General features: G+C 36.6%; 2 protein-coding genes across 2 annotated transcripts; both read left to right on the forward strand.

Annotated features, from left to right (window-relative positions):
- Positions 1–493: 493 nt before the first annotated feature.
- On the forward strand, positions 494–2,407 carry LOC149552618 (uncharacterized). The gene is made up of 2 exons (XM_089790217.1): positions 494–2,133; positions 2,278–2,407. The coding sequence occupies exons 1-2, from the start codon at positions 494–496 to the stop codon at positions 2,405–2,407; spliced, it is 1,770 nt and encodes a 589-aa protein (XP_089646343.1).
- A 6,658-nt stretch (positions 2,408–9,065) lies between these two features.
- LOC149552619 (uncharacterized) lies at positions 9,066–11,611 on the forward strand. The gene is made up of 7 exons (XM_089790218.1): positions 9,066–9,208; positions 9,526–9,755; positions 9,899–9,990; positions 10,316–10,450; positions 10,580–10,637; positions 10,776–10,988; positions 11,196–11,611. Exons 1-7 carry the CDS (start codon positions 9,066–9,068, stop codon positions 11,609–11,611), a joined length of 1,287 nt encoding a protein of 428 aa, XP_089646344.1.
- The last annotated feature ends 12,188 nt before the right edge of the window (positions 11,612–23,799 follow it).

Below are 23,799 nucleotides of genomic sequence, written 5' to 3' on the forward strand. Positions count from 1 at the left end.
GAAATATCTATTTCGGATTGTTTAAACCGACGACTTCCACTCTGTTCGAACTATATTCAAAGAATACAAAACAAATTATTAGAAAAATAAAATAAAATAATAAAATAAAATAAAATAAAAACAGAGTATAAAACGAAAATTGACTTCCAATGGTTCCGTAGGATTTGGGCTTTTCTGAGCCGATTTCAGTATGTAAGAATTAACAAAAAAAGTTAAAATTTTTTAACTTTTTTTGTTAATTCTTACATACTGAAATCGGCTCAGAAAAGCCCAAATCCTACGGAACCATTGGAAGTCAATTTTCGTTTTAAAATTTTTTTTTTTTTTTAATTTTTTTTAATAAATTTTTTCCAATATAGTTCTAAGAGAGTGGAAGTCGTCGGTTATGATTATCATTTATAAATTATAAATTTCAATAATTTAGCTTTATTAATTTTTGTTTTTTCATTTTGTGAAATGCAGTGTCACAATGAATACTCATAGTGATGATGAGATGGAATTCCATTCAAATAGTGGCAGTGAATCAAAATATGAGCCTGAGCCTGAGGTTGGGGTTGAGGATGATGATAACACTGTTGAGAGGGGTGACCATGAGAGTGACATTGCGATTCCGATTGGGCCAAATCAGCAAGGGGCCCAAACTAGTTCCACTTCCATGGGTACTGGTTTTATACTATCTGGTACTCCATCTACTGATTGCCCCTCCCCAGCTTTGGCACAGTGGGCTAGGGGTAAGTTTGATCCAAAATCTCCTTTAAAACAATTTGCCACTAGAATAACAAGCGGACAAGGAACAGGTGGCACAAGAAAGTGGAGATGCAATATTTGTGGTGAAGATTGGTATGGTAGCATCACTAGAATGAATGCACATTTCCTCTTTTGGACAGGTAAAGGTGTCCAACCATGTAAGTTTTTGGGTGAATCCACAAACTTGAAGATTAGAATCGAATTCAACAAGCTTTGGGGAGTTCCAGAGGACTTGGGCCTTCCAGTGCCTACTACTTTGGCTGGTAGGCAACAGATTCAAACTATACAGGAGGTGCATGAGCAACAAATACAGGGGCAACAACACCGACGCATGTCTTCTTCTAGACCACAGCATAGAGCTTCATCTACTTCATTGCCAGGGGCAGCCTCCGTGCCTTCCTCTACTTATAGCTCTATAGGTGTAGCAGCAGCTGAGACGAGCGAGGGGAAACGCATGGCACAGTCTAGTGACAACCCTATAGCAGAATTGTTTGCAGCCCAGACGAGAGAGAAGTTAGATGCATACATTGGGAGAATGTTATTTGCCAATGGCGTTCCACTTCACATTGCTCGGTCTCCTTATTTTAAGGAGGCATTTCAGAAAGTAGCGAAGGCGGGATTACCATCATATGTGCCACCAGGTGAGCACAAATTGAGGACTAAAATCTTGGATGATGAGTATGCCAAGATTGGTGAGTCCATAGAGACCATGAGGGCTGTTTGGGAGGAATCGCGGTGTAGCGTTGTCATGGATGGGTGGACGGACATTAGACATTGTCCACTCATCAATGTCATAGTCACATGTACAAAGGGCCCATTCTTTCTTAGGGCGGTTGATTGTTCGGGGCATCGAAAAGATGCTGATTTTCAATTTCAGATTCTTCGGGAAGCCATTGAGGAGATTGGGCCACAAAATGTGGTCCAAGTAGTGACAGATGCAGCTCATGTGTGCAGAGCTGCAGGGAGGCTTATTGAGGCCACATATCGGCATATTTGGTGGACTCCTTGTTGTGTGCATGCTATGACCAATGCTCTAAAGGACATGGGGAAGATTAGTTGGATAAAGGGAGTGGTGAGTGATGCTAGAGATGTGCAGATGTATATCTGCAACCACCACACCTCACATGCACTATTTAAGAGCTTCGCCAACAAGGAGTTCTTGAAGCCAGTTGAGACACGATATGCATCCTATTTCATTCTCTTGGAGAGAATGCTTGATTTGCAGGAGCCACTGCAACTAATGGTTATGACAAATGAATGCAATAGGTGGGATGGTTCCAGGTCAGAGCAGGGGATAAGGGTGAAGGATATAGTTAAGAGTGGTGTATTTTGGAGCGATGCAAAATACATTGTTTCTATTATTAGGCCAGTCTTTGAGGTGATCAGGTATGGAGATGGGGATGCACCCACACTTGGAGAGGTGTATGAGTGCATTGATTCTATGCTTGGACAGATGAGGGTAGTTGTGCGAGAGAAGGACCCCACATTAGCCTTCTACAATGATCACATTCGGCCTATTATTCAACGTAGATGGGACAAACTTAACACACCCTTACACATGGCTGCATATGCATTGAATCTGAGGTGGTACATGACTAGGCCTGGTAGAGTTACACCACTTCACGATGATGAGGTGCTTTATATTATTATTATTATATAACACTTTAAGACTTAGATTCTTATCATTTTATAAATTAAAATCATTTACATTACTAGTATCTTGATTCTTCTATTTGCTAATAATTTGTACTTTTTAATTTTTTTCAAGTGAAGGAAGGGTTCTTCAAGTGCATAGACAGGATGTATGACCCTGAGACAGCAGCTAAGGTTCGCATTGAGTGGACCAAATTTGCTACTCTTAGGGGTTACAAACAAGCGGCAAAGGCGGATATCAAGACTATGGCACAAGAGGATCCCATTTTGTGGTGGTCAGCTTATGGACCGAAATCTACAACCACCACACTAGCTATTCGTTTGCTGTCCCAGGTACTTAGTTCCTCAACTTTTAACTTTTCATTGTTTATTGTTCAATGATCATTGTTCAACTTCTAATTCCCGAGTCTTACATTAGCCAATTATTTTTCATCTCAGGTTTCTAGTTCCTCAGCTTCTGAGAAGAATTGGTCTACATATAGTATAGCTTCATCCACTCTCTTAAGAGGAATAGACTTACCTCTCAAAGAGTAGAGAAGCTAGTGGTTGTACACAGTGTGTTGCATATCAATGACCGCACCACAAGCGTGTACAAGGAAAGCCCAGCATCACGATGGGATGTAGAGCCTGAGGAGCCATCGCAGATTGATGAGGATGCTTTAGATCCAACCACAGGGCTAGTTGGTGTTCCCTTTTCAGCTCTTGATCTTGAAGAGACTAATAGTTCCAGTGGTGATCATTGATCATTGATTTGGCATTTTGATTTGGACTCTTGGAGACTTGTAGTTTTTGTTTGCATTATATACTTATTTTGATATCATGGTTCATGGTACATGACACTTAATTGTAATCATCTTTATGTCATGAGTCATGACTCATGATCATTGATTACTATTAGATAGTAGAATCTAGATACTCATACTATTTATCTGAAGACTGATATATAGACTAATATTTATTATTTCGAATATTTTCTGATGTTCAATGTTCAATGTTCATTGTTTGTTTGTTATAACTTATTTGATCATGAATCATGACGTTCTAGTTGAAAACTTCAGTGCAATGTTCAATGTTTTTTACATCTATGTATCTTATATTGTATAATTGTAGTACATCTTTTCATAACTAGCATTTTAAGTATCATATGTATAGTACATACACCCCTGCTCCCTTCGCCACCCCCCCCGTCCCCCGCCGCCGTCCCCCCACCGTCCCCTCGCCGTCCCCAAATCAAGGTCCCTTTGTCCCCCCGTCTCGGAAACTTGTCCCCCCGTCCCCCCGTCTCCTAGGTGGTGTAACTATGGTGTAAAGACACATTTTTTTGCGTAAGCTTGGAGTTGAAGGAAAATTTCAAAAAGTAGTCCAATCTATTGCTTTTAAACTCCTTAAAAAACATAACAATGTTTTGATTTTCAATTCCTACTTGCTAGTAGGAAGTTGGAAAACCTGGTTTTGAGGCAAAATTGGAAGTCAAGTATGCTAATTCCATTTTGTCAATTTTGAAACAAATGCAAAAAATTTCAAATCCAGATTTTGAAAAAGTCAATTCCTGTCATCTTCTAGGAACCAAACGGACCCTGAATGACCCCTAAAGCAGACCTGTTAAGCCCAAAAGTCATGTTTCCTGTGGAGATTCCTCCTACACAAGCTGCCAGTCAGGAAACCTAACAAGAGGCTTAATATTTGTTCTTTTCGTAAAAATTGTGAATCTGTATATCATGTTTTTTTATTGCCTTGCTGCTAAAGATGTATTGAGGTCTTTTTAGCTTATACTTGCATAACAATTTTAATCACTTGAATATCTTAACTGGAAAATTCCTGAGCCTCGAGAAGAGCTGTGATCAGCTGTGATCTTTTCGGTCTGTTCCATCTGTTGAGATACAATGGCTTATTTGGAGTTTCGTAATGATGTTTCTTCCCTGCCGAGATTCATTTCTCACAAAATTGTTGTGCGGGTTACCATTGTCTTAAAGATAGATGAGCAGAAGTTCTTGGACCTGATGCATAGTGGGGCAGAGAGAACATTTAGATAGGAAATTTCTCCCGGGTTCACTTGGACGAGAACCACAGCAAAGCGATCACAGTTCGAGAATGCTTTGCACAGTTTCATTTTTTACTTCAATTAGATGGAGCCCAGGAACAGCAAGAGAGAAAGATCCTTGTAGCAACTATGTCGCATGCAGTGATTCCCCAGAGCAGTGCCACATCCTCAAGCAAATGTGGAAGAGGATCACCCCTATACAGGAAAACAAAATATTGAAGTGGATGGAAGGACCTAATGGTTGGGTTGCATTGGTCAATAGGAGTAACAATGAAGTCTAAAATTACTTGCAGCTGTATTTTGAACTCATAAAATAATTAAAATGTAAAACGATATATAGTTTGAACTCTTCGTAGTAGTCTCATTGTGAATACTATGTAGTTTCAGCTCTGAACGTTAGTATATGCTTGGTTGTATGATGCAGAGCATCTTACAAATCAACCAATCAGTGGGATAAATTCTGATCCCTTCAAAATCTATGAAATAGTTTCATTATATAGAGGCATCCTACGAGGTAAAACACAACATGTTTTAACACAAAAACATCAACCTCTCTCCATTTGCATATCCTGATTTATATATCTGATTACATTATTCATAACTTTTAATCCTTAACATTTCTTGCCAAACCCTTTGGTGAAATTGTTCCACATTAGGAATACCAAAACAAATCCAAATCGGAGGCAAAAAATAAATAAATCCCTTACACTTTATTGTCTCTGCACTTAGAGCCATTTTCCCTGTCATAAATCAGAAGTAAAACCAGTAACCCTGTCTAGGGCATCTAATAACTTCCTCAAAACGACTCCAAATGAAACCAAACCAATTTCACATTGATCCTATATAAATCTAGTTTCACACTCTGTAAGCCATTAATTTATCCAATACATAAATCATTTTATAAGATCAAATCTTTGCCTGCACCTTCAATGGAGATCCTTAAAAACCAATCTTCACTCAAATATCCATAACTTATACAAATTTAAACGAAAATGACTCAAACCAATTGGAAATTAACTACAGTTCACATATCTTTCTAATGAATTCAAATAGATATCTTTATTCATCCAAATATGTTCGTACCAAGCATTTCAATCTGACTGTAGTCAGGTATCCTCAAACCTGAAAATAACAACCTTTGCCAAAACTTGCATAACTTCTTCATTTCTAAATGAAATAAACTCAAGCCAAATCCAGGATGTACATGGTCGTACAAGACCTGGAACCAACACTAAAACTGAAGACCCTTCATAGATGGAAGATGGTATGCACATATCCTTCACTTTTGGTCAATAAGGCCAATAAGGCACCTAAAAAATCCAAAATTCATCTATAGAGATGATTTTTTAGGCAAAATTTGAATATTCTAGCTAGAAATTGCCGAACTCCTTGAAATGAGATAGAAGTTTGAACTGAATAAGTGATGACACAGAATGGTGGCAAAAACCCACCTGGGACTGCCATGAACTTCTGTAAGGTTAAATACTCCGAGATATGTGCATTCGCTTCATATAATCATAAAGGAAGAGTAATAGAGCTCCAAAAGAAATGTCTAAAAGACTACAAACTAACAGTCTGTAGGGTGAGGAAGACCAACAACAGAAATTTAGCAGTCATGACTAGTCAAGCTTAAAATTTTCATGCTACAGCTAGGTCGTTCTAATAAGTAGAAGAATCATTGTGTAAAGTTTTCTTTATGTTCCTCCTTGCTTCAGAGGATGAGGCAGGTAACCATAGGAGCAATCTGCACTTAAAAGGTAACATACCAAAGTACTTATGCCGTGAAATTCCAAACTTCAATGAGAGAATTCAGCAAGCAGAATTAAGGCATGCATGACCCTGACAACCTGAATCAACAAAGACTATAAAAGGTTCCTCACTGAGGTCACAAGTTTTGTGTTTGAGGTTGGCAAAGTTAAAATTTGGAACAACTTCATTATGATGTCCCCTTCCTAATTTGCCTGAGAATTTTCCCTAGAATCACAGTTGTAACAAATTAGGTTTATGGTTACATCTTACCAAGTAAAACATCTCTTCAAATGGCAATCCTCAATATAAATCCTGTAGTCATAACATAAGAAGCGCACACACACATGTCCATTATTAGGGTTAGTCCATAACACATGATAATCATATAATATCTATTGCGTAGTTTCAACCGTTTGAGAAACCATAGCATCATTCAACACATTAGAGAAGCAACACGATAGCTTCACCCAAAGCCATCCAACACTAAGCCCAAGAGCAGAACTTTGGCCCTCTAGATCCTGATGGCAGGCAACACAGACATCCACCTGTGGTCCCTACCTAGTGGAATGCTTGTACCTACTTTCCTTCCAATGCATGCTTCATCTATTAAGATTTAGTAGCCATCATTATAAAGTCAATGACGAGATCATAATGTAGGTTCCTTGATTGTCCTAAATAAGTTCCTTGATTGTCCTCAATAAGCCCAAGAGCAGAGCTTTGGCCCTTTTGGCTCTTTTGGCAGGTAGCATGAACATCTACACGAGGCCCCTACATAGATGGAAGACCTCATGATTCCACATTCCCTTACACCTCCTTCCTTCTATAATGATGGAAGCTTACAGACAGATTATTGATACATGCATTCTATATCAAATCATAAATATATATATATATATATATATATATATATATATAGATAATTAATTGGCAAATAATGCTAAGGCAATGATAATACCACAAGGGTCTGCTATGCCTGATCTGGATGTTCTGATTACTTTCTGTTCTTATGATAATAAGGGATGTCGCTGAATGGTAAAAGGCATTAGTGGTCTTCTGTATCTCGAAGCTGCCAAATATATTTCAGATTGCTGTACAGATGGCTCTTATCTCTACCATCCTTATGTCTGGTAACCCTCTTCAAAGAAGTCTTCTCTTTCATATATCTTTACCTCCTCCGAAGAGGGATGTCTCTTTGAATGGAAATAAACCTTTGAACAGGTGTATCCTTTGTTAATGACCCATTTTCATTATAGCCATTGCTTTTCCATAGTTGCTGCACACTAAGCATATTAAGTGCTGCTCTTAATTACTGTCTTTGCTTAGTTACATTCATTACTGCTTTCCGTTTTATCTCTGCTCATTACCATATCCACAATTTCTTAGAACTCACCCCTGCTCATTAAGTTGGCTCCATTTCTTTTGTTTCTACTTACATCTGAATATGTCTGCTGATTAGCTCGTTCTGTCTTGCCAATTAGGCTGATCTGCTCTTACATTATATTTTCCTTTATACCTGCCCTTCAATGAATATTGATTGCTGATTGAGAGCTGATTATTTATCCCTTGATTTTTGGCGAGGATTAAACACTTTTCATTGATGCCTTTGAGAATGATGTATTGTTCCCCAACTTGATCTCCCTTAGATGTCCTCCTCAAATGAAACTTTCACACTTTTGTATCTTTCAAATGTGAAGGAGAGTCACCACTCTTCGTCATGTCTGCCCCTTTGCAATGGTCACAACCTTTCAAATTACCACCCATCGGAAGAGTCACAACCCTTCAATATTTCTGCCCTTTGAAAGAGTCACAACCCTTCAACATTATCCCTTTTTGAAAGTATCACTTCCCTTCATAATTACAACCCTTGTGAAGAGTCACATCCCTTTATTATTACAAGTGTAATGGGACTCGGCGAGTCAAAGGCAGAGTCCACCTTTCCGAGGCAAACTGCCTCTTGACTCGGACTCTGCCGAGTCCTGTCCGAGTCCTGCCTGACTCGGCGAGTCCCGATGCCAAGACTCTCGCCGGCGGGTAACAAGTAAAAAGGCAAAAAAAACATAAAATGCTTTGTTTAATTGGATTTTTTTGGTTTGTATAACATGTTATTGACCTAAAAAGGTCATTCCACCATTTTCTTGTGCTCACAAGAGAGAGGAAAGAGTTAGAGAAGAATAATGAGGTTTTGAGAGAGAAATCAACAAATTGGTTTGGTCTCCCGTATTGATTGCTAATGGTTTGTGCATCTTTCTAGCTTGCATTTAAACATTGAGAGGAGCTTGAGGGAGCATTTGGAGGAGGTTTCTACAAACTTGCATTTCCATTGTTTGTGCAAATTTGAAGAGGTAAGCTACAAGTTGTTGTTGCATTTCTTTGTATTGTTTTATACTATGTTTTAAACTTTTACATTTATATTTTTTAAGTATTTTCACTTCTCATTTTGTTTAAATTTGTTTGTTCTCTACTCTCTACTACTAGTCTACTATTTTTTTTCTTCTCATTTTGTTTACATTCATATTGCAGCACGCTGACAGCGAACAGTAACTTATTGAAATTTGATATAATGTCTCAACAACAAGGTGAGGGAAGTGGAAATAGGCCTTCATTTAACCCTAATGCAGACCCAAGTGCAATAGCAAGGGATAGGGCTTGGAAACATGCCATCCCGGGGCACAAAAGGGGAGTTGTTACATGTTGGCATTGTGGTGTGGTATATAATGGGGGAGGAATAAATAGATTGAAGTATCACCTAGCACATATACCTAGATGTGATGCTAAAAAATGCAAAGATGTACCCCAAGATGTTATGCAAGACATCCAAACTCTTCTAGAGGAAAAAATGGAGCAAAAAGAATTGAAAAAGAAGCAACATGAAGAAATGGCACAACTAGCCGAAGCCCAACAAGGGTCTTCTAATTTTCGCTCTCCATTATCCACTGCTCCACCTACGGATACCACTGCTTCTACGAGTGTGAGCATTGGGCCTCGCATTCGTAAGCAAAAAACGACACTTGATTCTATGTTTGCTCCACGCATGGCTCCAGGTTCACAGCCATCGCTTGAGGGCATGGGTTGGAACAAGGATAAACATGATTATGCAAAATTGGCACTTGGGGACTTCTTCATCTACAACAACATTTCATTCAATGCAGCAAGGTAATTATTTATGTAAATTTAAATTTAAGTCTTCTCTTGCTTTCAAAGTTACAAGTTTCAGCTTTCAACCTTCAGCTTTCTATAATATGTTTATTTTATTTATTTTAATTTGTATTTTGTTTTCAAATTTATTTATAATATACTAATTTGTTTAACTTGAAATTTTATTCTATTTGTTTTAGGTCCCCTTATTGGAAAATTGGAATCGATGCTGTTGTTGTTTGTGGTCCGGGGTTCAAAGCCCCTAGTGCTGAAGAGCTAAGAGGCCCTATTTTGAACCAAAGGGTGGCTGATGTACAAGTTGAAATCACGGAGCAACATGAGGTGTGGAAGAAAAAAAGTTGCACCATCATGACTGATGGTTGGACTGATAGGAGTAGAACATTTCTCAACTTTCTTGTTTCTTCATCAGGTAAATTGTAATTGTACTTACAGTCTTAGACATTAAAAATTTAGAAGTAGAACTTGTACTTAAGTGATTAAGTTTATAAATTTTGAATTTATAAATTATGATTCATCATTAATCATTATACTAATTTGTTTCTTTTTCTTTAGGTGCCACGGTTTTTTTGAAATCCATTGATGCCTCGGGAAAAACAAAGAATGCTGAATATCTTTGTAAGATAATGGATGAAGTGATAAAGGATGTAGGTGAGGAGAATGTGGTGCAAATAGTTACTGATAATGCAGCAAATTATGTTGCTGCAGGAAAGCTTCTTATGGAGAGACACCCTCACCTATTTTGGACCCCTTGTGCCGCTCATTGCATTGACCTCATGTTAGAGGATCTTGGTAAACTCCCTTGGATCAAAATAGTTATAGAGCGAGGAAGGAGTATGCAAATTCATATATAATCATACATGGGTCCTCAACCTCATGAGGAAACACAATGAGCAAAGGGAGTTGTCTCGTCCAGGGGTCACTAGATTTGCAACCAACTTCCTCACATTGAAATCCTTGCTTGATTCAAAGGGAGGTTTGAGACGTATGTTTGTTAGTGAGGAGTGGCTTGCATCCTCATATGCAAAGACCACTGCAGGGATTGCTGCAGCTGATCATATTTTTGACAAGCCCTCTTTTTGGACACCTATTGCTGATATTGTGAAGGTAATTTTCCTTTTTGTCCTCATTTCAACTTTATTTTGTTTATGAAATTATGTTATAAATTATTGTTCATTTTTTAAAGAAAAAACTTAAAGCTGATTATTTCTTTTCCAACTTTCATAATGATTGCAGTTTGTAAAGCTGCTTATTGTTCTCCTACGAACAGCTGATGGAGAGAAGCCCTCAATGGGCTACATTTATGAGGGCATGGATAGGGTGAAGGAGGCCATTCACACTTTTTTTGCAGGGAATCGAAATAGGTATGGGCCTATATGGGATGTCATTGATAGACGATGGCACAATCTACTTCACAGGCCTATACATGCAGCGGCCTACTTCCTTAATCCAGCATACCAGTTCAGCCCACATTTCAAGGCTGATGATGAGGTGTGGAGTGGCCTCTACGATGTTATAGAGAGAATGTCACCTAATTCAGCAGTTAGCACAGATATAGTCCGTGAGATTGAGCTATTTAAGAAAGCTCAAGGGGACTTATTTGCACGAGAGTTGTGCAAAAGAAATAGGACAGCATTGATGTCTGGTAAACACTAAAAATCTTTGATTCTAATTTCTACATCCTAATTTCTAATAGTAATTCTATTACCATCTTAATTTGATAAATTCAAAGTTATTGATATGATTCAAAAATTTCTTGTTTCAGATGCATGGTGGGAGATGTTTGGCACAAAGGTGCCAAATTTACAGAGGATTGCGATTCGCATCTTGAGCCAGCCATCTAGTGCATCAGGATGCGAACGTAATTGGAGTCTTTTTGAGCACATACACTCAAAGAAGCGCAATAGGTTGGCAGTGCAAAAATTAAATGATCTTGTCTTTGTTCACTACAACCTTCGCCTTCGCCATAGACAAATCCTTGGCACCGATACAACTCCGATTGTATTAGAGAATGTTGATCCTCATGCAGAGTGGAACACAGAGGTGGATGATCCTGTCTTCAGTGATGAAGATGTGGAGTGGGTAGATCAGGTGGATCGAGAGGCTGAGGCAATAGCGATGGCAGTTGAGGAGGCTAGAGCACGAGGAGACAAAGTGGACCCTGAGGCTAGGAGTGATGGATCCGAAGCTGATGACGAGGATTATGTGCGTGAGGAGGATGATGATGATGAGGATGAGGAGGAGGTTCAGGGTCAGCCTCAAACATAGGCAGAGAGGATGGCGCTAGAGTCTTCCATGACTTATCTTAGGCGCACTCGTAGGAGGACATAGAGGATGGCTCTAGTTGTTATTTTGATATATGTTTTGAACCTTTGAATTTGATACCATGGATTTTGTAATCCATGAATGTTGTAGACATTTGAGTCTTTGATATTGGAGTGACACTATGTTTATTACTTTATAGTTTATAACTTTATATTGTGGTTATTCAGTTTTTTTCCTTCAAAAATTCGCTTTTATACTTATGTGATCTATGCAAAATTGTGTATGTGTATTAAGTAGGTTCTATTTATATCAATTATTGTGTATTTGATGTTAATTGACTAAAAGATGCAAGAAACAATCTTAAAATCCTTAAAAATCTTTGGATTTCATGAGTTTTTCAATTTTCCGAGTCCTTGCCGAGTCCGGTCGCCGAGTCCGAGTCGGATTTTGACCTTTCCGAGTCAGAGGCGAGTATGAGTCCCGTAACACTGTCAACCCTTTGAGAGAGTTACAACCCTTTATCGTTGCTTCCCTTTGAAAGAGTCACTTCATTATTGTCTTCACAGTCCTATCTGATCTTTTCTCCTTCCTCCACATCCCCTTCGAAATGAACTCTCCTCCCTTTTACATCTCATGTTGGAGTCACAACTCTTCACTAGCATCTCTTGACCTTTCATTAGCTTAATTAACTTGTAATTGTATTATATTATATTTATAATTTGATTTGTATTTATCTATTTTTATATATTTTATATTTTTATATTATTATTATCTATCGTTAAATTCTATTTCAAAAAGAGAGGTTTACAGCCCACCCTTCTCAAAATTGCTTGTCCTCGAGAAATTCCAAATTTTATATGAATCTTTCAATGTGGGGTAGCTTTTGTTGTGCAACTCTAATATTATTCTATTAACTAATGCATTAAGAATTTGCAAGGTTCTTTCTAATGGGCATCAACGATTTGGATTGAACAATGTTTGCCAATAAATTCATATCATTAAGTTCACTCTACTTATTCTCTTATTCTAGATCAACCAAAAATAGAACCACACATGGATCATATACTTAAAAATACAAAGCACGCCCATTAATGAATGGAGACGCAAAAAATAAACTATGCATACACAAGAATGTATGAAGATATCAAGCATACACAAAATTTACACCCTATACAAGCATTGTAGATTCCTTCTTATCGACAAGAATGATTTATTTTTTCATCTTTAAAGCTACAAGATGTCAGGATCATGCTCTGATACCAATTGCAATGTCTCCTCCTTAATTTGCCATGAGTTCGCCCTACATGTCTCCTCCTTAATTTGCCCTTGAGTTTGCTCTAGAACCATAGTTGTAACAAATAAGGGTTAGGATCACATCTTAGCAAGTAAAATATCACCTTATATGGTGATCCTAGATTTGAATCTTATAATCGCAACATAAAAAGCATATGCATGTGTGTATATGTGTGTGTATCCATTCAAAGTTAGTCCATAACACATGATATTCATATGATATATATAGCATCATTTCAACACAATAGAGAGTAAGCACAATAGGTCCACTTTAAGTAATCCTGCATTAAGCCCAAGAGCATAACTTTGGCCCTCTTAGCCTCATTGGTAGGCAACATGAACATCCACCCAAGGTCCTTGACTAGTAGGGTGCTTGGTGGTTGTGCTATCTTTCCCTGTCCACTTCATCTCCTTTGATTTAGTAGCCATCTTTAGAGCCAAAGAGGAGATCATAATGAAGATTCTAATGGAACTCTAAATTTTGGCAAAGTTTAGAGACCAAAAATACCATGTCAAAGGGAGAGTCCAGACTATCAATGAAGAATAACAAGCAAGAATGTTAAGAGATGAAATATACATCAAGCAAAACTCTTGTAGCATCTCTCCATTGCTCATGTTTTCCCTTCGAAGTGAAAGTAAACTGCCTTAAGAAATTTGCAAGCACAATGTTGAAATGACAAAAGAAGAGCTTTTCAAGTGTTGCTAAAAGAGAAAATGAATCATAAACATATCAAAGCAGATGCAGTTAAGGTAAGCAAGGTACTCACTTCTTGCTTGAAATGAGATTCAATGCCTAAAGAAGATAATCAAGAGAGAGCTCCTAGTAAAGATGTAGTTTTCAAGAGTAAAATCTTCAAATAAGACTTCGCCTAGTAATGCACCAATTGGAAGGCAGTAGGAACAGGCAGCAAGGTATTTTTTAGTGGCTATTATTCGTCAATTGGTTAATTTTAAAAAATTTTGACTGGTAATTTGGCTAATAATTTAAGATTTATCGCAACCTAAATCACCATATTTTTGTAACTTTTAGTTCTAAAATATTTAAAATCGCTTACTAATTTATTTTATTAAAAAGATTATATTCAAAGATTCACCATAATATTCAATATATGATTAGATTTGATTCACCTAAATATTATATATTATTGGAGAAACTAAAATTAATTCACCAATACTTATCATAATTATTAGTTACTTGAGGGATATATCACCAATATTTAGTTTTCATTATTGATTAAAATATAATGTAATGATCCTCATTATATTCCATGAGTTAAAAAATATTCAATTTTCATTTGTAATATTCTATGGTGATTAATGAAATTTCTATTATTATTGAGATTCACCAATATTTTCTATACAAAAATTATGATTCCAAAATAACCGCCAATATAAATAGTATTTAAAATAAAAAATTTGAAAGATTCGTGACTAGAAATTTAAAAAAATTCAAAATAATGAAAGATTCAAAAATATTTTATATCTTTTCTTGGAGGGGGATTTATTAAAGATTACCCTGAAGGCAGCCACTCTAAGTTCCAGCCAGGGAACAGTGAGTTTGCAGATGAGTCTTTTAATGTAGGATATGACAATGAGAAGCAACTTAAATCAGTAGTGCAAATGTTGCTTCACATGTGACTAATACTTCAAGTATTACGTTTGTTAAGGTGCAAGAGGATGATTCAGTTATGAATAACAATCCAATTGACTCGTTACATATTTCAGTAGGTCCCTAGTCCTGATTACATTGGGGTCTATGTAAGTGCAATGCAATGGTGTGTTGATTATTTTATTGAGCTCCAAAACATACAAGCTGAAATAAGGGATTTCGATGCAATTGATTTTTGTATATAGCTACCAATTGTTGTTTACAAACAACTAAATGTTGTAAAATGTGGACACAGAATAACATATGTAGACTTGGCAAATCTCCTATTGTTGCATTGACATTTTTGGAATCTAAGATTCTTGGAAAATAAGCCTTATCAAAGATGGTTTCGGAAGAGACTAGCATTAGAATTATAAACAAAAACCATTGAAGCACAAACACGATAGCTCTTTGGGTGGTGATAAGAAATAAAGATGTCATTTCATTTCTAATAAATAGAACATCTCTATAGAAAAGAAGCAATCTCCTCTTGTCGTGGTTACAAGATCTTTGTGCACAAATGATAAACATATTATGCATGAAGTGGATTATCCACCTACGACAAGGATTTGACAGGTGACAGTGCATACCATATTCTCTTTAAATTAGGGCACATACATGAAGAATTCCATACATCTTGTGTAGCACTATGCATCGAGCAAAGAAATAAAGATCTCAAGCCATCTAATGTTATCTAGAGGAACTGCAAATAGATAAGAGTGTTGGATGGCAAAAATTTTGAAGGGTCGATGGACTATTAAGCTTGCGAACCCATAGTTTGACCCCGAGCGTAGTTCTGTGATTTGCTACATCTCTACCATCGATATTAACACATACAATAGCCCCCAATAATAATAAAGATATCTTTCATCATGTGACAAATAATCAAAACATTATTACAAGACTAGCGGAGGAGTCACCATGAATTAATATACAGCATATTTCTAATATAATAAATTACAGCATATTTCTAATATAATAAATCATGGAAATTTATCATTTTTCAACTATAACAAAGGATTAGTTATCCTTTATGATGGGGTGTGTTGATTAGCATATATCCATTCATTCCCTCGTTCACTTATAAATAGGAGATATTTCATTTTGTCAAGACAGAAATTAAAAAAGACATCCAAAAAGAGAGATATTTATTTGTAGGGAGGAACAAGGAGTTTAAATATGACTTCGTAATATAAATTTATTCATTATATTTTAATGATTAATAAAAGCCTTTTTTGTTTTGTGTTTATTTAAAAGGCATGGAGATTTAACTGCAGTTGATTCGTCCTTTATAATCATCTTTAAATTTCATAAGCAATTTAAATGTTAGATAAGTGGACAAGGTCACTTACGGCATTTTAAACTTGATCATCATTGATATAGTGAAATATTGAATTGTTTATGTATCTATGTCCAGTTTGTCTCCCCACCTTAGGAGTTAAAGTGCAATCTGCATTAGTTTAAAATTGTGTATATATACTTGATCACTTGCATCTTGATTATTAAATTGTTTATAGTTCAAGTGCATAGAACTTTATAAAGTTGTACATGATAATCTTCATTGTAGTTGCCTATGTTGCCCGGATGAGCAGAGGCACTAGTCTTTTTATTATTGAAGTTAGAAAATCTATATCTTCCTTCTTACAAGCATAAAATCCATTATTGACAAATATTATACAAAAGATTAATTCAATTCAAACATTCAACATTCAATTTCATTTTGATCGAGTTTGAAGACCTTGCCAACCGGAGAACTTGCAAAGCTTAAATTCACTATAGAAAAGCCTTGAACCAAGTAGTCAGCATTTAATGCGAGGGTTTACCCACATAGGTGTAGTAAAGCCTGAAGTGAAGGGGAATCAAGGCTATTATCATTCATTGGCCAGAATTGATTGAGAAATCCTATTGAAGAATCGACAAGCTCTTGGATTTCCAATTTGCAGTTTTGGGAACCAACAGGTTCCTTGATTACCTTGTCTAAGCCCAAGAGCAAAGTTTTGGCCCTTCTAGCCCTGATGGCAAGCGATATGGACATCAAGTTGAGGTCCCTACCTAGATGGAAATCCTCATGATTTTGTATTCCCTTATACTTCTTTCCTTCTATAATGAAGGAAGTTTACAAACAGATTATTGATACATGCATTCTTTATGTACATAGGTATGTATAGAAAATTGAATGACAAATTATGCACAGGCAATGATAATACCAAAGGGCTTTGTTGTACCCGATTTGTATGTTCCTACAATTACTCTATGTTCTTATGATAGTAATGGATGTCGCTGAATGGTGATGGGTGCTGGTGGTCTTCTATCTCTTGATGCTGCTAAATTTACTTCAGATTGCTATTATGTCCATTTTCTTTATGTTCAATACATCTCTTTAGGGAAGTCTTTTCGTTTAAAAATTTTAGAAGAGGGATGTCTATTTGAATGGAGATAACCTTTTGAACAGGCATATACTTTGTTAACAACCCCTTTGCATTATAACTATTGCTCTTCCATAATCACTGCACATAAAGAATATTAAGTGCTGCCCCTAATTAATGTCTTTGCTTAATTAAATTTCTTGCTGCTTTCCTTTTTGCTCTGCTCATTACTATATCGCCACTATCTTAACCCATTACCCTGATCGTTAATTTGTCACCATTGCTTTTATCACTATTTATATCTGATTATAAGTCTGCTGAGTGGATCAATCTGTCCTGCTAATTAGGTTGATCTAGTCTTATATCATATTTCCCTTTATGTCTGCTCTTAATCCCTGCCCTTTAATTAGTACTGATTCCTGATTGAGTACTGATTATTTATCCCTTGATTCACAGCACAATATATCTCTTTCAATGGTTGGAATGAATCCTCCTTTATACTTTATTGGTGGAAGGGTCACCACCTTTCAAAAGGATTGAGTCACCACTTTTCATTGATGTCTTTGAGAATGATGTATTATTTCCAAAATTGATCTCCCTTAAATGTCCTACTCAAATGAAAACTTCTTCCTTTACATCTTCCAATGTGGGGGAGGGTCACACTTCTTCATGTTTGCCCCTTTGCAGTGGTCACGACCTTTCACAATGACCACCCTTTGAAAAAGTCACAACCCTCCAACATTGTTGCCTTTAGAAGAGTCACAGCCCTTCATTATTACAACCCTTTGAAAGAGTAACAACCCTTCATAATTTTAACATTTTCAAAGAGTCACTTCCTTATTTTCTTCACATTGCTTTCGCCTTCCACTAATCCTTCTTTAGTTCCTAACTCTCCTATTTCTTCCCTGCTCCATATCCCTCTTCTTTCAAATGAATTCTCCTCCTTTTTATATCTTTTGTTGAGGGAGTCGCAACACTTCATCATGTACCACTTGACCTTTCATTAACTTTATTAACTTATAATTATATTATATTACTATTTTACTATTTATCTATTTATTTATTTTTATACTGAAACATTATTATGAACTCCTATTTCAGAAAGGGGATATATGATTGTCAAGTAATAAAATTTTGAAAATTTTAGTGATTCAATTCAAAAAAGATAAATATATTATTTTTATTATTTTCAATTTAAAACTATACTCCCTCGAGTTTCTAGCTCAACTATACAAAACTGCACTGTTGCCTCAAAAATCTGATAGCTAATCTATTATCAATCTATCATGTTATTAGGGAATGGCCAAAAGGCAAATTTCTAGGATAGTCATGGATGGGCACACAACCTCTTAGCACCATACCAAGTTTATAGGTGGCAACTTGTAACATATACTTTTGCCCAGATATAGTGATGCTCCTGTGCCCAATTCTTTTCTAACGATGCTTCCACCCCTTTCGACGTGCTTCCTACAAGGAAATTTTTCGCAACTAAATCATATTGTCATAACAAGTTATTTAATCATAAATAATCATAACGGCTAACCACATTTTCAATTCTATGAATTCATAATAAATAATCAACTAGCATGTTATTTTCACATTATAATGACTAACCATCTTACCATTTCGTAGGATTATAACAATTTAACTGTCAACTAACTTCATATGAACCTCAACGGCTATATTTTAAATTAGGTCAAAAATTGGGATGTAACCTACCATTCCCCTTGTGTTTCATTGTCCTCGATGCACTTGAAATTGTAAGAAACATTATAAAGGAGCATTTAAAATTGGAATATAACATACCATTCCCCTTTGTGTTTCATCGTCCCCAATGATCTCTGCAATTTTAGATACTAAAAGAATATTCCAAATACAAAATGTATATATAGTATCATGATATCATTTCTTTCCAAAATTGGATCAAAATCTAAATCATGATCAAAACTCAAGGTCTATTTTCACTTCAATATTTCCAAAAAGATACTTGCATGATATCATAAAATTAAACACATACTCACCTGAGTTCTCTTTACCGTACTTGTGGTCACCTCAACATTACTTGAGTTGATTATGTTGTGGGATATTCTATTACATATTCCTGTCATACTCATGTAGACACTCACCATATCATTAGTTCAATTCTCATATTGATATCTTCATATAAGAGAATTTTCAAGGTTCAATAACTGAGAGTAAGATAAGTATTCAAAATTGGAATTCTTCAACTAGCAAGTTCAAGATCATAACTCGATCACATAATTTAAGTCACTCATACATGCCTTCTGGCATATGGTACTTGTTAATGAATAAATCATCCTTCACAGATCACCTGAAGCAAGTTAGTGAATCCATGTTTTTCCATTTATATAACTTCAGCCTTCATGCCCATCTTATCACAATAACATTTCATCTGAACAATCATCCCATGATAGAAATATACTTCAACTCTAAACAATATAAACAACTCAGTATATCTTGTTATTTCATTACCATATAAAATCAATATTGCATGTGTATTATACATGTATAGTAGTGTGTCAAAGGGTAAAACATGATATACTATGCAAGATCATCATACATCTAATCCAGATCATAAGCATCTGAAACAAATTCTCATAAGATTCTTATCGAGTAGCTCATCATTCACCTGTAAATATTTGGAAGTTTATCTTTCCATTTGTGTGACCTAGGCTTTATGCCCATCTTGTCAATGTAATTTTTTCAAGGAAAAACTTAAGCCAAACAAAAGTTTAAATCATTGATAGTTTCAGTTATGCAAGTGCGTTTATTCCATATTGGAGCACAAAATGACCTTGTCGTTTAATCAACATCAGAAAGGATTATCATTCAAAATCATGGTTTACAATTTTGTTTTTCCTTCAGTTCAAGTTCAAAATAAATAACAAAATATTACTACCAGTTCATAAGAACAGGAATATAATTGCATAAAGTAAATGCTGGGAACATTCAACTGAAAAGAAATATTTAGCCATCATCAGGGTTTTCAAAGAACATCTCATCAAAGTTATAGGAGCTGGTTTGTATTGCGCAAGCCTCGGCATTTGGACCTCGTTTAATCTTCTCATTCTCTACTAAGAATAGCCCTCCCTCCGAGGATAAAGAAGATGTACCATTTTGGTCCTACCATCTGAGCATACCGGTGTTTAAAATGTCCGCTCAGTAATAGGCGGGTTTTGCCTTTTAACTAGCACCACCGACAATCTTGTGATCAAAAGATGGCAAACATGCCTTTAAACTACCTTGGCCAAGGATTTAAATGGGCGGATAAACAGCTCGATCACCACCGCTCGACTTGCCAATCACGTCATTTTCCTTAGTTCTATTTCATCTTTATAATTTTGCAGTTTATCCATCTATCCATTTCATATGCATCACACCATCATCTTAGCCCCTGTCGGCTTTTCTGGATGATTTTCTAGTGCATTTTTCCAATTTGATTGTAATATCCAGTTATGTAAAATAAATCTTTTTCAACATTACATAATTAGTTTCTCAAAAAAAGGCATTGGGCCCAAAGTTTCAACATTGAACCCAACGCTCTAATACCATATGTAACATACACTTTTGCCCAGTGATGGTGATGCTCCTGTGCCCAATTCTTTTCTGACAATGCTTCCACCCCTTTCGATGCACTTCCTACAAGGAAATTCTCCGCAATTAAATCATATTGCCATAACAAGTTATTTAATCATAAATAATCATAACGGCTAACCACCTTTTCAATTCCATTAATTCATAATAAATAATCAACTAGCATGTTATCTTCGCATTATAACGATTAACCATCTTACCATTTCACAGGATTATAACAATTTAACTGTCAACTAACTTCATGTGAACCTCAACGGCTATATTTTAAATTAGGTCAAAAATTGGGATGTAACACAACTGTTCGTTTCTCACTAACAGGAGATTGTCGTAAAGGATTATTGATCTGGACAGTTTTTCTATGGTATCCATGTCAAGGATTGGAGTAAGTGGGTATGCCAATTCTTCATTAGCAAATAGTATGCTTGTGTAATTGATTGAGACCAATCAGTATCCCAAATCTTCAAAGAGGGGAAAGGAGGGCAGTTGGCTCGGCAAGCTCTGTTGTGCATTTTGGCTTAGTTTGGACTTCCTATTCTTAAAACCAAATTTTTTTTTAATCTAGATTCGTAAGCTGAACCTTGATTTGGTACAAAGAGGCACCTCCAAAAAATAACACTTTCATGCAGCTAGTAGGGGCAAGTAGAACTCTTAATAATGACAAAATATGCAAGTTTGGTTTTAAAGGCCCTTCAAACAGTTCTCAGTGCAACAATAAGGAAGAGATGGCATATCATTTACCGTTGCACTGTGTTTATGCACCGAACATATGGCACGCCCTGCTGAGAAAATTGGACGAGTTTTGGCTGTTTACTCTGTCTTAGTTCCATATCTAGAGCTGGTTAAAAAGTAGCCCACATGAAAAAAAGATTGTGGAAGATATCCCTCTGCTGCACTTTATGGGGAATATAGCCGGAGCATACGAGAGAAACTGATTCAAGTTTGGACTCAGGTTCAGATTCGGGTATGGGGATTTAGGTATACCAGTACCCCAAATTTTGGGCACTTGGGTGTGATTCAGGTACATCAATGTAAAATAAATTTTAAAAAATCATTGATGTATACATATTTAGCTTAAAAACAAGAATACATCCCATCCAGAATACAAAATCTTCAACCATGAAAGGATAGACAGAATGTCATGTCCCCAATTTTTGGTGACAGTTCGATTTAATTAATTTAATTAATGGTTGTCCAAGGACGACTAATTAGTTATTTTAATTAAATAAATAGTTATTAAAAGATAACTTTATATTTAATAAAGTGACTTGGGAAATATTTAATAAAGTCACTTGAGGGATAAGATCAAAAATGTTCTAGAAGTCTCTGGAGAGGATGGAGGAAAAAGAATAAATAGGCACCCCGGGGCTCCATTCAAATCAAGCAGTTGATTATCTCTCTTTGATTTTCAGGTTGTGATTCAATCACAGGTGCATTGTGAAACCTAGGGTTTCTACAATTGTCACAGTTGGCCATTGAGAACGATAACTCTCAATTGGTACGCAATTTTGAGGGTGTGAAATATCATCTGAATTATTGCAGATTGGAGGTGACGCTGCAGTCATTTCATCAGGGCGACTATTTGTGGCTTAAGGCCAATTTCTAGTTGACGGGTTCTGAGCTTTGACATGTGAAATTGGGATCAGGGCCAATTACAAGGTTATGCGGTTAGCCGGCAGTTTGCGGCGAATACTTAAGGGTTGGTTGCAGGTAGAAACTCCAAGTCGACATTGTTCGCAGATCGCATGCCACACCTCTCCACGGGATTGATCTCGCACTCTCATCCTGGCATGTCACTCGTCAACACATGCATTATTCCATAAGGCAGCCTGAAGAAGCAAACGGAAGCAGAAATCGCACAAAGGTTAGTTTAATTGCAGAGGAGTTTTCCGTATCAGTTTCAACCTCCCTAGCAACCGGCAGGCTCGGCTTCCAATAATTCGGGCACCTTCGCAAGATGCAATCTGCATTTAATCAAAACTAATCTGGAAATCCAACAAAGGATTCGACCATGCAAATTACAAGTTAAGGAGTAATTTATTGGGAAGCCAACGTGTAGGGAGGAATGACCACAAAACCGGCCAGCAACGAGTTTGAAGAAATCGTGTTCATCTGCGGTAGTAGGGCAATCGGATTACCGATGCAATAATGGAGCTAGGCCGAACGTGTCAGCGAAGCCTGTGATTGGGGAAAGGAGCGGACGGAACTTGTTGGAAGGTTGCGGGGAAGAAAATTGCGAGCCTGGGAAAAATATATATATATATATATACAACCTTATAACCGGAATTAGACAGCACGCATAGCATCATTTCAGGTTTGCACTCGGTAGCAGCCGCAACACCAATTTCATCAGTCTGGGTGATTGATAATCGAGGGGGAGAAAGAGTTAATAGTGCGGCAGTTGGAGTGGGAAGCAGGTTAATTGGAACGGCCAGACGCCATAATCACTGAGTGGGCATCAGCACGCAGAGTTGCAGAGAAAAGCAATCATATAAATCTCAATCAAGTTTGAGCTTTGAAAGTATTGAAGCAGCGGGATCAAAGCTTCTAGGAACAAAAATTGTTTATGAAGTGCTCCAAACATTGGACAGAGAAAAGAGAGAAGGACCCGTTTACTAATATGTCTTCAACACTCTGCTTTATTGTTTGCTTGTCCTGCATATATATTGGTGGGTTTTGATTTACCGCAAGAGGAAAGCTTGGAGATGATGTGAGATCAGATTCTGAAGGCGAGGACAAAGAAGATTGAAAAATGACGAGTTCCAGCGAAAAACTACCGCACAATCAAGTGGAATAATGGCTTGAATGCAATGTTTGTTCAAGTGTTAACAACTATTTTATACAAAAATGGTGGAACTTAAAAACACACGGTTGTTGAAATTCATTGTAGAATATGAACTGCAAGATTCATTGTTGCAGTAGTTGGGTTGGATTTCAGATAGTGTAAGTGGATGCTCACCCTTTTATGTTACTCGTAATGTATAATTATAGGGTCATTTCAGTGGTATCAGAGCCTGTTTACAAACTATTTGACGAATTGCCACAGTACATTGTTGGGATTTAGTGACCTTTATAGCTAGGGTCATCTCACAGAACACTCGATAACTAAGAATGAAGTTCATACACATGACCAAAACCTAAAATTCTACGAATTATTAAAATGCAGAAATCATTCAGGTTATGAAGATTGTTGCCTAGTTAATGAGGTATATGATAATAGGATTTGTCATTAGTCAATGATTTTAAGAATTTGAAAAGACTGAAGGTCCATT

Source organism: Cupressus sempervirens, chromosome 6 (genome assembly GCF_028749045.1).
Source record: "Cupressus sempervirens isolate cs-2001-9-10 chromosome 6, ASM2874904v1, whole genome shotgun sequence".
NCBI lineage: Eukaryota > Viridiplantae > Streptophyta > Pinopsida > Cupressales > Cupressaceae > Cupressus > Cupressus sempervirens.